The sequence below is a fragment of the Coregonus lavaretus genome (assembly GCF_964263955.1).
Source record: "Coregonus lavaretus genome assembly, chromosome: 14".
Taxonomy (NCBI): Eukaryota; Metazoa; Chordata; class Actinopteri; order Salmoniformes; family Salmonidae; genus Coregonus; species Coregonus lavaretus.
Genome location: NC_140001.1, coordinates 11,184,612 through 11,197,502, shown reverse-complemented (window position 1 = coordinate 11,197,502; position 12,891 = coordinate 11,184,612). Strand labels below are relative to the sequence as shown.

Sequence of the window (12,891 nt, the reverse complement as noted above, 5' to 3'; positions counted from 1 at the left end):
TCCTACTATTAGCTGCAGGGGTTGTAAATCAGCCTTAAGAAGTACACTTGTTGTGACATACTGTAGTTATTTACAGACGGTTAAGACTGTGTCATTGAGCATTATTCTATTGTTGGTTGTGTGTCTTGTGTTGTCTTGTTTACAACTAATAGTATTGTTTTCGTGGCGTGTACGTGCATACGTGTATGTGTGTGATATCACACTTACGGTTGACAAACTGCTGCTCATCATGGGAGAGGATGCTGGCAAGGTGTGACCCCTGTACCCGGCACTCTCTCTCCGCTGTGTCCCAGTTCCTCCTCTGGGGGATGTACTTGTAGCAGTGGCCCTGGAACTTGTGCCAGCCGTAGTCACACGTCTCAGTGTCTGAGGAGAGAGAGAGAGAGCGTGAGAGAGAGAGAGAGAGAGGGGGAGAAAGAGAGAGAGGGAGAGAGAGAGAGAGAGGGAGAGAGAGGGAGAGAGAGAGAGAGAGGGGGAGAAGGAGAGAGAGAGAGAGAGAGAGAGAGAGAGAGAGAGAGAGAGAGAGAGAGAGAGAGAGAGAGAGAGAGAGAGAGAGAGAGAGAGAGAGATAGAGAATATGGACGTGTATCCAACGGTCCAATAAAAAAGATGAGAGCAGCTAGGAATCCACAGACAATGACACAGACTTTTACAACGGACAGAATGCCTATGAATAAACACATCATTTTCAAAAACTGTTATTGATTGAGGGGGGAAAAAGGTTGTAAACAATGCATGCGTCTACAACTTGGCACAAAAAAGGTAATATGATTAATGAAAAAGAGGGTTACACACATTCCAATACCTTTCACTATATTTTCACTGAAAAAGAGACTCTCCCCTAAGAATGTCTAACCTACCCAACACCTGTAGGAACATGGTCCTATCTGCATGTTGATCTAGGTTTTGTCCTTCAGTGCAACACCAATTAAGTTCAGGAGATAATTAGGAGACAGAGAGCGGGTCACCCTGAGCCCTCTGACCATGATGTTATCTCAGACTGCTCTCTAATCAGTGTATACTACTGTGACACATCTATTTACTTATATTTACTATTTACTCTCTCTTATTCCCTTAATACAGCTGTATATGGACTAAACAGAGAGCTTTATCGTGGCCTTTTCTCTGTTTGTCTCCTGGCAAGAGACCCTGAGAAAACAGCCAGGTCTTAGCATACGGGATCCAGCCCCGACTCACTGATGAGTGATGGCAGCAACTTCGGGGTATGGTCGGGACAGACTGGCCAGCATGTATAATGCCCTGGGTCAACACATCAGGGACAAAATGGGGTGCAGTGAATCCATAGACTCACTAGAGAATACGAGGCTATGAGTTGGTCTGGATGACATAATCAGGTATTTTACTGTACTTGTGCAATTCAAACTTCAAACTTGACGTTCTCAACCCAGGTTCTGTTGAACAAATACAGTAACATCTACTGATTCCTTTCACATACCCTGCTCAGGGCCAGCGAACGACTGGATCATTGTTGAGCTGAGCAAGAGAGGACATGAAGTCTAAAACACCTGTACTGGAAAATGCCTTTACACCTGGACTCGTGGGTATTAACCAAATGTCTGTGATTTCTTTAATAGACCACCGTGTTCGCAGACATGGAAAACTGTGACAATCTGTGGTCTGTCTGATATGGGAAGAGACTGTTGCCCCTGGCTTTTTGTTTCGTAACACTATATCTTAATAGTATGAGTGCCTGAGGGCGACACTAAGGCCTGTAAAATGTGGACGTCCTGAAGACATAAAAAAAGATGTTTATGACTCAGAGACTGTCTGTGAGTGGAAGCATCAGAGGTTATGGAGAAGGCACTGCATGGAGCTGTGCCGTGAGGTGGGAGGGGACTACACATTTCTACGCTGCCTCCTGTATCCGAATGACTCAGAGTCTCAGAGTCTCACTCTATTTCCCAAGGGCTCAGGTAACTGATCATATTAAGATATATCACACACAGCTATCTGGAGATCTATGACTTTCCCCCAACAAAGCCAACTTCCTTTCCTCTGTGATCTAAATTCAATGATCAGTGATGTATTTTTGTGGGAAATAGAAACCAGCGCTGGAGCACCTCACACCGTTGCTAAGAACACTGATATTGTTTATTTTACTATGTCATATTCTCCTTTGCATGGCAAGCTTTTATAAGTCCTAGTGCCTGAGTGATGGAGAAAAAGGGTTAGCTGGAATAACCTAAATCAAATACCTACTCGAATGCTTTCATTCAGCTGATGTTCGATGAGGAGAGAAATGTTTACTGACAGATCCCATGGATATTCTAACTAACCTACCTTCTTCACAATAGAATCCAGCGTAGCTTGAGAGGCAAACACAGGTGAAAGAATTCAGGCCGTCAACGCAGGTACCTCCGTTGTGACAGGGGTTGGACTGACATTCATCAACATCTGAAAAGAAATGTGTGGAAAAAGCATGGGTAAATTACACTGCACAGGAAATAAAACAAACAGATAGAACAACTGCATAACCGTTGAGACATGGAGGAGGTGGACATGCAAAACAAATGCATGTCTGATGAACTCTGTATTCAAATTACAGCATGCCGATAATACCCGTAGTCAAATTTTGGCACATGGCTGCTGCACCCGATGCTACACTAGTAAACCAACAAGATGAAAGGCCTACACATAGATGTGGCCTTCAGGATATAATTGGTCCTTTCTTTGAGATGAATCTCATTAGCATATTGAGACTGATCATACTCTAAAGCGCTTGGTCCTCCACTGACTGAAAACCATTTTTGGCATACCTGTTTCACAACGATCTCCACTGTAGCCAGGGGCACAGCTGCAAGAGGGGAGACTTCCGCTTCTGTAACAAGAGCCCCCATTCAGACAAATGTTCTCAGCGCAGGAGTGGATGCCTGTGTTTTAGATTTGAAGTAGAAAAAGGAAAACAAACATTCAATTGATTTCACATTCTAGAGAAGACAAATGTTAAATGACAAACATTTAAAATGATGATATGATGATATTTCCATAGCACACAATATCATTGTATCATTAACAAGCACATACCTGCAATTTCAACTGTCTCGCCAACGATCATGTGCCCCAAATCCAGTCTGGTCTCAGCTGAAGTGGTAGTTTCCACTCCCTTGATGGGGGGTTCACCCTCGACTAACGTAGGTCCTGATACATTATCATAGTCCACGGTTTCCTCCTCCTCAGACACAGATGAAGGAATGCTGTGGATTGTAGTGACTGATTCTGTCTGGTTCTGTGTTTCTGCTGGCGATACAGTTGTGTACTCTGGCTTTTCCCTCGTTGGCATCTCAGTGGCAGGAGTAACAACTTCCTCAATTTCACCCTGTGCTTCCTGTTTCTCAGAGGAGCTTACGACACTAAGGGACTCCGCCCCAGCGTCTGGAGACTGGCGAGATGGTGGACTGGTGACACCTGGCAAAAACCCGGTCTGAATCTCAGCCGACGATTGGGTGGTTTCCTCCATAGTGTCAATCTCTGGCTTCTCAGAAACTGTATTTTCTTCTGGACTGCTCTCAGAACCGGCTGACTCAATTTCAGCCCTAGGAGTCGTGAGAAAGGGTGAACCAGTGACGGCGGCTGCCAGTTCTGTTTGAGTCACAGAGAGGGATGAGGTGGTCTCCTCTGTTGTGTCACTCTCTGGCTTCACAGTGGAAGCTATGGTCACCTTTTCCCCCAAACTGCTTTCTGAGCTGTAGGAGGCTAATACTGACTGAGTCACAGATGGGCTGGACACTTCCTCTGATCTGCTCGTTGAACTGCTCTCTGAACTTGATGACACACTCTCAATCTTCTGTGTTGGGACAGTCTGTGTTGGGGCAGTGCTGAGCGCTGTTACTTCCACCTCAGGCTTTGTGGTGGTTATAACGATGGAAGGTGTAGATTCAACCTGTACGGGCTCTGAGATACTTTCATAGTCCACCATTTCATCAATGTCTGTTATTGCAGATGGCGTGCTGTACACTTTAGTTTCTAATACTTTCTCAGTTAGAGGAGAAACAATGGTAGGAATGCTTGTCTCTTCAACCACAGTCTCTTGTTCGGAGCTGCCCTCTGCACTAGTCTCCTCCGTTGTAGGTACCTGGCTTAAAGCTTCAACTTGTTCCTCTGCCTCTGATGTGGATAGTAGAGCATCATTCTTCACTGGAGAAGCAGTAGAGACAAAAGTTGATTCTGAGCTCTGTGCAGGTGCAGTTATAGTTTCAAAAGACTGGCTTGAATCTTCCTCAGGCAGCATGGGACTGGTTGTGGGCATTGCCGTTTCCTCAGAAGAGACATCAGTATGAGGATGATGAGTAAATGTTATCTCCGACCTGGCCTGTTCAAACGATTCCTCTGGTGTTGTCATGTCTGGTTTGGGGGAAAATGTTGTGACAAACTGGACCACCACGTCAGACTCTGATGGTGCCTCAGTGGAATGGACAGAGGCAATTGGCTGGACTGTGCTAGCCAGGAGAGGATCTTTTGTTGCAGAAGCGTCTGTGGTGAAACCCTCACTTGTCTGGTGACCTGAGCTCTGGTCATCTGTAGAAGGTAAGACAGAGATGGTAACTGATGGTTTGTCCGAGCCTGATGGTCTCTCTGTTTGCTCAGTGACTTCACTCTCATCTGTTACAGTTTCCTGTGATGTTGTTGTATGTTCCTCTGTGCTAAACACAGAGGAAACTGTAGTAGTTGGTGAGTCTTTGGTAAACATATCAGGGGTTTGGTCACCTGAGCTCTCCTCATCGCTATCAGGTAGGACTGAGATCACTGTGCTTTTCACTGAACTGGGAACACCTGATGGCTGTCCTGTGTTTGTTATGTCTGTCTGTTTAGTTTCTTCACTATCAGCAGTTGTTTCAGGAGAGGTAAGGTCAGCCACGGATTCATAGACTGGTGATGTTGATGTCTGCAATGGCTTGGCTGTGCTACTGTGCAAATGAGCTTCTGTTACAGGAGACTCCTGGGTGGTCATCGGACTTGTCTCATCTCCAGAATTCTCTTCATCTGTAGAACCTGTTTCTGTGTCACCAACACCAGGAGTTGCTAACTCCTTTGAGTCTGTTGGTGTTTCTGTCGGATCAATGGCTGCAGTCTCTTCTGGTGACGTTGTTGTTGACATCACATGTGGCATTACTGTGGTTGTCATTTGTTCTGCTTTGACAGTGCTGTGTACAGAAGAAACTGCTGTAGTGACAGACATATCAGCGGTATGGTCACCTGTACACTCCTCATCTGTAGAGGACAGAACTGGTTTTGTCTCTGCCTCATCAACAGCAGGACTAACTGATGGCTTTTCTGAGCCTAATGGTCCCTCTGTTTCCTCTGTGACTTCACTCTCTGCTTTTACAGATTCATGTGAGATTGTTGTGGGTTTCTCTGTGCTAAACAGAAAGGAAACTGTAGAAGTTGTAGTTGCATACTCTTTGGTAAACATACCAGGAATCTGGTCACCTGAGCTCTCTTCGGCGATAGAGGTGAGGACTGAACTTGTGTCAGGGGCAGTGCTGACAGTTGCAGGTTCTCCCTCAGGTTTTGTGGTTGTTTGAACAGCAGGTTTAGATTCAGCCTGTGACAGATTTGAAATATTCTCATAGTCCACTTCTTGATAAATGTCTGGGAAAATAGATGTGACAGTAGCGGTAGCAGGTGTACCGTACACTGCAGTGACGATCTCCTCGACTTGAGAAGTAACAGTATCCCCAGTCACTTCCTCCTTTATAGAGAAACTGGTGGGAGTGGAAGTCCCTTCAACCTCACTGTCTTGTTCTGAGCTGTCCTCTATATCAGTCGAAACTCCCTCTGTTCTAGGTACCTGGCTTAAACCTTTAACTTCTGATGTAGATGGTATTGCTGTAGAAACCATTGGGACAAAAGGTGATTCTGAGCCCTGTGCAGATGTTGTTACAGTGTCAATGGAGTCCCTTGAATCTACCTCAGGCAACATGGGACTTGTGGTGGCCTCTGCAGTTTCTTCAGAAGAGAGATCAGTGAGAGGATGTTGGGTAAATGCAATTTCAGACCTAGCCTGTTGGAAAGATTCTTCAGGTTTTGTCACGTCCACCTTGGGGACAAAAGTGGTGACAAAATGTTCTACCACATCTGGCATTGCAGATGGCGCAACAGTGGAATGGACAGACAAACTTGGCTGGGAGGAAGCTTTCTCTGTTTTCTCTGTGCTAAACAGAGACAAACCTGTAGTAGTTGTAGTCTTTTCAATCTCTGCTGTTGCTTTTTCAGGTGACATTGTTGTGGCTGTTACCTGCTCCATTTTGACAGTGCTGTCAAATGGAGAAACTGTAGTAGTTTTAGACGCTTTGGGAAACATATCAGTGGTCTGGTCACCAGAGCTCTCTTCGTCTGTGGAGGTTATATCTGAAATTGAAGCAAGTGAAGGTTTCTCAGTGCTGTACAGAGAAGAAGCTGAAGTTGTAGCAGTCCTTGCAGTCTCATCTGTCACAGTTTCATGTGACGTTGTTGTTACTTGTCCTGGTTTCTCAGTGCTGAACAGAGAAGAAACTGTAGTTGTGGATGTCATTTGTTCATTTACAATAACAGACTCTTTGGTAAACGTTTCAGGGGTTGGGTCACCAGAGATTTCTTCATCTGTGGAGGTTAACTCCGAAATAGAAGCAACCAATGGTTTATCTTTGCTATACAGGGAGGATGTGGCTTCAAAGGGTTTGGGAGTCGAAGTCTTCATGTCATCCCCAGAGATGCCCTCCTCTAAGGATGAAGGTACTAGAGTGGTAATCTCTATCGCTTCACCCTGCTTAGCAGATGTTGAGCTTGTTTCTGGGGTGGGGGTTGTGGTTTGGGAGGGCTCCACTACAGAGGTGAAGGTCTCAGATCCAGAGCCTTCAGAGTCGTCATCTCCTGAAGACTCATCAACAGGCAATGGGCTGGTTGGTTTCACAGTCTCTTTGTCTTCCTCAGTGGACACTGGCATATTCTGTGTAGTAGTGGCAGACAGCTTGGTGGCTTGGGTGGAATTAGATAAAGTTGTTGTGGTCTCCATTTCAGAATCCTCATCAGATGTGTCTTCTACTGTAGCTTTAACAGTAGTAGGAGAAGGGGTGGTGGATAATTCCATTGCATCTGTCGGGAATTCATCTTCCTCACTGCTAACTGTGGTCTGTGAGCTTGTATCTATGGGGAGAGTTGATGCTTGGGTTGATACAGGGGCAGAAGGAGTAGGCTCTGCATCAGACTCCTCACCAGTGACATCATCTCCGGAGAACTCATCAACAAACACATATGGTGTGGTGAAGGCCGTCTGAGAGCTGGACTCCGTGGACAGTGCTCTGGCTTGGGTGGTTTGAGCTTTAGAGGACACAACCACTGAAGTAGACGCCTCACTAAAAACATCCCCTACAGATGACAAGGTGGTCGTTCTCACAGTCTCTGAATGTTTAACTTCTGCAGACCTGCTTGTTGTCTCAGCACTTGCCTCTGCAGATATATCTACAGAGGTGACTGATGGGATTTGTGTTGTAGCCAGACTCAGTGAGTCAATTGTGGAAGACAAATAGACATCTGTCCCAGACCCTTCAGGTTCCTCTGTCATTGCAATTGAGGACTGTGGTGTCATGGTAATGGCTGTGACTCCCCCTGCTTCCTCTGTAACGATGGTGGGGTAGAGCGGTGAGGAGAGGTCAACCATTGCCACAGTATCAGCGTCAATGATGGTTTCATCTTTAGTGATAATCTCAGGGGTTGTGGTCATGCTGTCTGTGTCAGTGGAGAACAGTGTGTCCTCATCTCCGGCCTCCTCTGTAAATATGATAACTGTGCTTGTCGATGGTTTCGTACCGTGCAGCACCATGGTGGGGGTCTGGTCAGTCTTGGTTTGGCTGCTTGTTGAGGTGACTATCATAACCTGCTGGTCAGTAACACCCTGGTAGATAATAGAGGGGAGAGCAGTGACTGTGGATGACTGTGATCTAAAAGGCACTGTTGTATGGTCTCTGACAGTTGTGTGGTCTCTTGCTACTGTGTGGTCTCCATCAGATGAATGATCACCCACTGTTGTATGGGCTCTTGTCGTAGTATGGTCTCTTTCGGTTATATGGAATCGGTGTGTTGTACGGTCACTCATAGTTGTGCGATCACTCACAGTAACAGGGGGCTGTGTAACATCTGGACTGACGGTGGTTTCTGTATCTGGGCTGACATGACCCTTGTCATCTGGGCCTGGTGTGCTTGTCACAATGGATTCTGTTTGGCCTGTTGCCTCACTGAATGTATCTCTCACTGTTGATGGTTGTTGTGTGGTTGTGAATGACATCCGTTTGGTTTCCTCATCGACACCAGATGTCTTGGGACTAGTGTAGTCAGAGTGAGGTGACTTGGAAGACTGAGAATCTTGTGCTGTTGTTGACATTGCTGTGGTCAATACCTGTTCTGTTTTGACAGTACTGAAAAGAGAGGACACTGTCGCAGTGACAGACTCTTTGGTGAACATGTCAGAGGTCTGATCACCTGAGCTCTCGTCATCTGGGTCAGGAGCAACACTGACTATGGTAGGTTCTCTTTCAGGTTTTGTGGTAGTTTGAGTGGGTGAAGAAGATATAGATTGAACCAGTGAAGGCCCTGCACTATCGTCATAGTCCACCACGTCTTCAATATCTGGCAAAGTGGATGGTGTAACAGTGACGGTAACAACAAGTTGTTCTGTGCCTGATGTTTTCTCTGTTTCTTTTGTAACTTTGCTCTCTCCTGTGGTCTTTACATGTGGCATTGTTGTGGTTGTCACTGCTTTCACAGTGCTGTACAATGAAGAAACAATTGCAGTGGCAGACTCTATTTTAAACATATCGGGGGTCTGGTCCCCAGAGCTCTCTTCATCTGTGGAGGTTAAATCTGAAATGGAAGCAACTGATGGTTTCTCAATACTATACAAAGAAGAAGCTGAAGTTGTAGCACTTCTTGCATTCTCAGCTGTTGCAGTTTCATGTGACGCTGTCGTCACAATTTGTCCTGGTTTATCAGTGCTGAACAGAGAAGTTGCTGTAGTTGTGGCAGTCTTTTCACTCTCTGCTGTTGCAGTTCCTTCTGACATTGTCATAGGTTTCTCAGTGCTATATAGAGAAGAAGCTGCAGTGATTGTAAGTTTTGATGTCTCAGCTGTTGCAGTTTCATGTGATGCTGTAGTCATTACCGGTCTTGGTGTCTTGGTGCTGAACAGAGAAGAAACTTTAGTCGTGGATGTCATTTGTTCTGCTTTGACTGTGATGTATACAGAAGAAACCATTGCAGTAACAGACTCTTTGGTAAACATATCAGGGGTCTGGGCACCTGAGCTTTCATCGTCTGTGAGTGTTATATCTGAAATGAAAGCAACTAAGGATTTCTCCGTGCTGTTTGTTGCTTTTTCTGTCACTTCACTTTCTGGGGTCTGAGCTGTGCTAGAAATAACCTTAGGTACCTCTGCAGTTGTGCCAGATGATAGAGTTACATCAACATCAACAGCTGTTTCAAGAGTGGTGTCACTGCTGACAGACAATGTGGTAAATTCTTCCTTTGTTGTTGCTGGACTAGACAGGAGAGGAGCAGTTGTACTTGCAGGTTGCTTAGTAGACACGTCTGAGATGTCTTCACCTGAACTCTCCTCCTCTGTCCCTTCAGCCTCAGCTGTAGAGTCTATTGTCAAGTCACCACTACCCTGCTCTGTGAAAGAGGCTGTGGAAGCCTCTGTTGGTTTAACTGTGCTTGACATGGAATGAGATTGGATTGATTTGGATTCCTGGGACTGTGTGAACTCTTTTATTGAAGATTCAACACTTGGAGAATCAGATGTGCTCTCAGTCTCTCTGATTTCGGTCTCATCGGTTGCTACAGTGAACTGGTCCTGTGGTTTAGTGGTGGTCTCCACTGGTACCTCTTCACCTGACCCTTCAGCTTGACTTGTCTCCTGGTCATCATCTGTTGGTGAGATTCCCGAGCCCCCCATGTCTACGTAAGTGAAGGAAGTGACAAATGGTTTTGATGTGCTTGCTAGTCCAGTTGTTTGGTCCACAGAATGCTCCAATGTTTCAACTGCTACAGTGGGAGTGTCTATATGTGTTTCATCTATTTCTTCTGTGGGTGTGATGACTGTTCCTAAAGTTGTGAATTGGAATTGGTCACTGCTGATGACTGAGGAAGAAGATGTGGTCATAACAGCTTCTGACCCTAGTGATGATGCTGTAGTAGATTCCTTGGTAAACATATCAGGTGTCAGGTCGCCAGAGCTCTCCTCGTCTTTGAATGTGACCATTGAGGATGTCACACTAGAGACAGGGCCATCTGAAGATCCCTCGTTGCCTGTTGGTTCTTCTGTCTGTTCAACCCCCTTGGTTCCATCAGTTACCTCAGTGCTTACTGATTTTGTAAACACTGAGTCTGTTGAAGATGATGTAGTTTGCAGTGGGGCTGTTGTAACAGCAGATGTGTCATCACCTGAACTCTCATCCTCTGTGGCCTCACTTTCTGAACTAGACGGTTCTGTGAAGTCTCCACTTCCTTGCTCAGACAATGAAGCACTGGATGATTCTATTGTCTCAGCTGTGCTAGTGGAGAGATGAGATTGGGTTGATGTGGATTCCTGGGACTGTGTGAACACTTTTGAAGAATCAACACTTGGAGTCTTAGATGTGCTCTCAGTCTCTCTGATTTCAGTCTCATCAGTTGCTGCAGTGAACTGGTCCTGTGGTTTAGTGGTGGTCTCCACTGGTACCTCCTCAACAAACCCTTCAGCTTGACTTGTCTTTTGCTCACCCACTGTTGTTGAGTTTCCAAATCCATCCATGTCATCCTCTGTTGTTGAGATTCCAAATCCCTCCATGTCTATGGGTGTAGAGGTGCTGTGGGTAACCTGTGTTGATCCACTGGTTTGTTCCGTCACCTGTCCAGTCAATGTATAAGGAGTGGTAGAACTACTGACAAACTCAAACGTTGAGGTTGGCACCTTGCTAAACATATCAGGAGCCTGATCACCAGAACCATCTTCCTCTGTAAGGGTCAAGATTGAACTTGAGGTTACTGTTGGTCTTGATGTAGTGTAAGTACTAACTGACTCTGATGGGGATGCAGTTGTTGCAACAGGCTCCTTGGTGAACATCTCAATAGTTGAACCACTTGACATTCCATCCACTTCTGAAGTGAGGACGGCGCGTGTCTCTGTTTCATCAATAATGGGAACAACTGATGGCATTTCTGAGCTTGATGGCAACTCCGGCTCTTCTGGTCTGACTGTGCTATACAGTGGAGAAAGAGGGGTGGCAGCTGACTGAGTAGTAAACATATCAGGAGTCTGATCTCCTGAGCTCTCCTCTTCTAGGATGGTAGTCTCAAAATGAGCAGTTTTCTCTGTGCTATGTAGAGAAGAACCTGTAGTAGCAGCAGCAGTTATTTTCAACTCCGCTGTTGCCGTGTCCTGTGACACTGTGGTCGCTATTTGTTTTGGCTTCTCAGTGCTGAACAGAGAAGAAACTTTAGTCATGAATGTCATTTGTTCTGCTTTGATTGTGCTGTATACAGGAGAAACCGTTGCAGTAAAATACTCTTTGGTACATATATCAGGGGTCTGGTCACCTGAGCTTTCATCGTCTGTGAGTGTTAAATCTGAAATGAAAGCAACTGAGAGTTTCTCTGTACTGCTTTTTTCTCTTTCTGTCACCTCAATTTCTGGGGTCTGAGCTGTGCTAGAAATAACCTTAGGTACCTCTGCAGTTGTGCCAGATGATAGAGTTACATCAACATCAACAGCTGTTTCAAGGGTGGTGTCACTGCTGACAGACAATGTGGTAAATTCTTCCTTTGTTGTTGCTGGACTAGACAGGAGAGGAGCAGTTGTGCTTGCAGGTTGCTTAGTAGACACGTCTGAGATGTCTTCACCTGAACTCTCCTCCTCTGTCCCTTCAGCCTCAGCTGTAGAGTCTATTGTCAAGTCACCACTACCCTGCTCTGTGAAAGAGGCTGTGGAAGCCTCTGTTGGTTTACCTGAGCTTGATATGGAAGGAGATTGGGTTGATGTGGATTCCTGGGACTGTGTGAACACTTTTGAAGAATCAACACTTGGAGTCTTAGATGTGCTCTCAGTCTCTCTGATTTCAGTCTCATCTGTGGCTACAGTGAACTGGTCCTGTGGTTTAGTGGTGGTCTCCACTGGTACCTCTTCACCTGACCCTTCAGCTTGACTTGTCTCCTGGTCATCATCTGTTGGTGAGATTCCCGAGCCCCCCATGTCTACGTAAGTGAAGGAAGTGACAAATGGTTTTGATGTGCTTGCTAGTCCAGTTGTTTGGTCCACAGAATGCTCCAAAGTTTCAACTGCTACAGTGGGAGTGTCTATGTGTGTTTCATCTATTTCTTCTGTGGGTGTGATGACTGTTCCTAAAGTTGTGAATTGGAATTGGTCACTGCTGATGACTGAGGAAGAAGATGTGGTCATAACAGCTTCTGACCCTAGTGATGATGCTGTAGTAGATTCCTTGGTAAACATATCAGGTGTCAGGTCGCCAGAGCTCTCCTCGTCTTTGAATGTGACCATTGAGGATGTCACACTAGAGACAGGGCCATCTGTAGATCCCTCGGTGCCTGTTGGTTCTTCTGTCTGTTCAACCCCCTTGGTTCCATCAGTTACCTCAGTGCTTACTGATTTTGTAAACACTGAGTCTGTTGAAGATGATGTAGTTTGCAGTGGGGCTGTTGTAACAGCAGATGTGTCATCACCTGAACTCTCATCCTCTGTGGCCTCACTTTCTGAACTAGACGGTTCTGTGAAGTCTCCACTTCCTTGCTCAGACAATGAAGCACTGGATGATTCTATTGTCTCAGCTGTGCTAGTGGAGAGATGAGATTGGGTTGATGTGGATTCCTGGGACTGTGTGAACACTTTTGAAGAATCAACACTTG

The 12,891-nt window shown here is 45.7% G+C and overlaps 1 protein-coding gene across 1 annotated transcript in view; it reads right to left on the bottom strand.

Moving 5' to 3' along the window:
• Positions 1-12,891, bottom strand: part of LOC311140886 (versican core protein-like) — a gene marked incomplete at its 5' end in the record, with an annotated part of 56,715 nt that overhangs the window by 5,549 nt on the left and 38,275 nt on the right. The window contains 7 exons of the mRNA XM_084176160.1: positions 208-366; positions 2,302-2,415; positions 2,778-2,891; positions 3,046-4,155; positions 6,586-6,975; positions 7,213-7,317; positions 7,807-7,891. Of these exons, the coding sequence (XP_084032286.1) occupies positions 208-366; positions 2,302-2,415; positions 2,778-2,891; positions 3,046-4,155; positions 6,586-6,975; positions 7,213-7,317; positions 7,807-7,891 (2,077 nt within the window). The remainder of the gene's footprint in view (positions 1-207; positions 367-2,301; positions 2,416-2,777; positions 2,892-3,045; positions 4,156-6,585; positions 6,976-7,212; positions 7,318-7,806; positions 7,892-12,891) is intronic.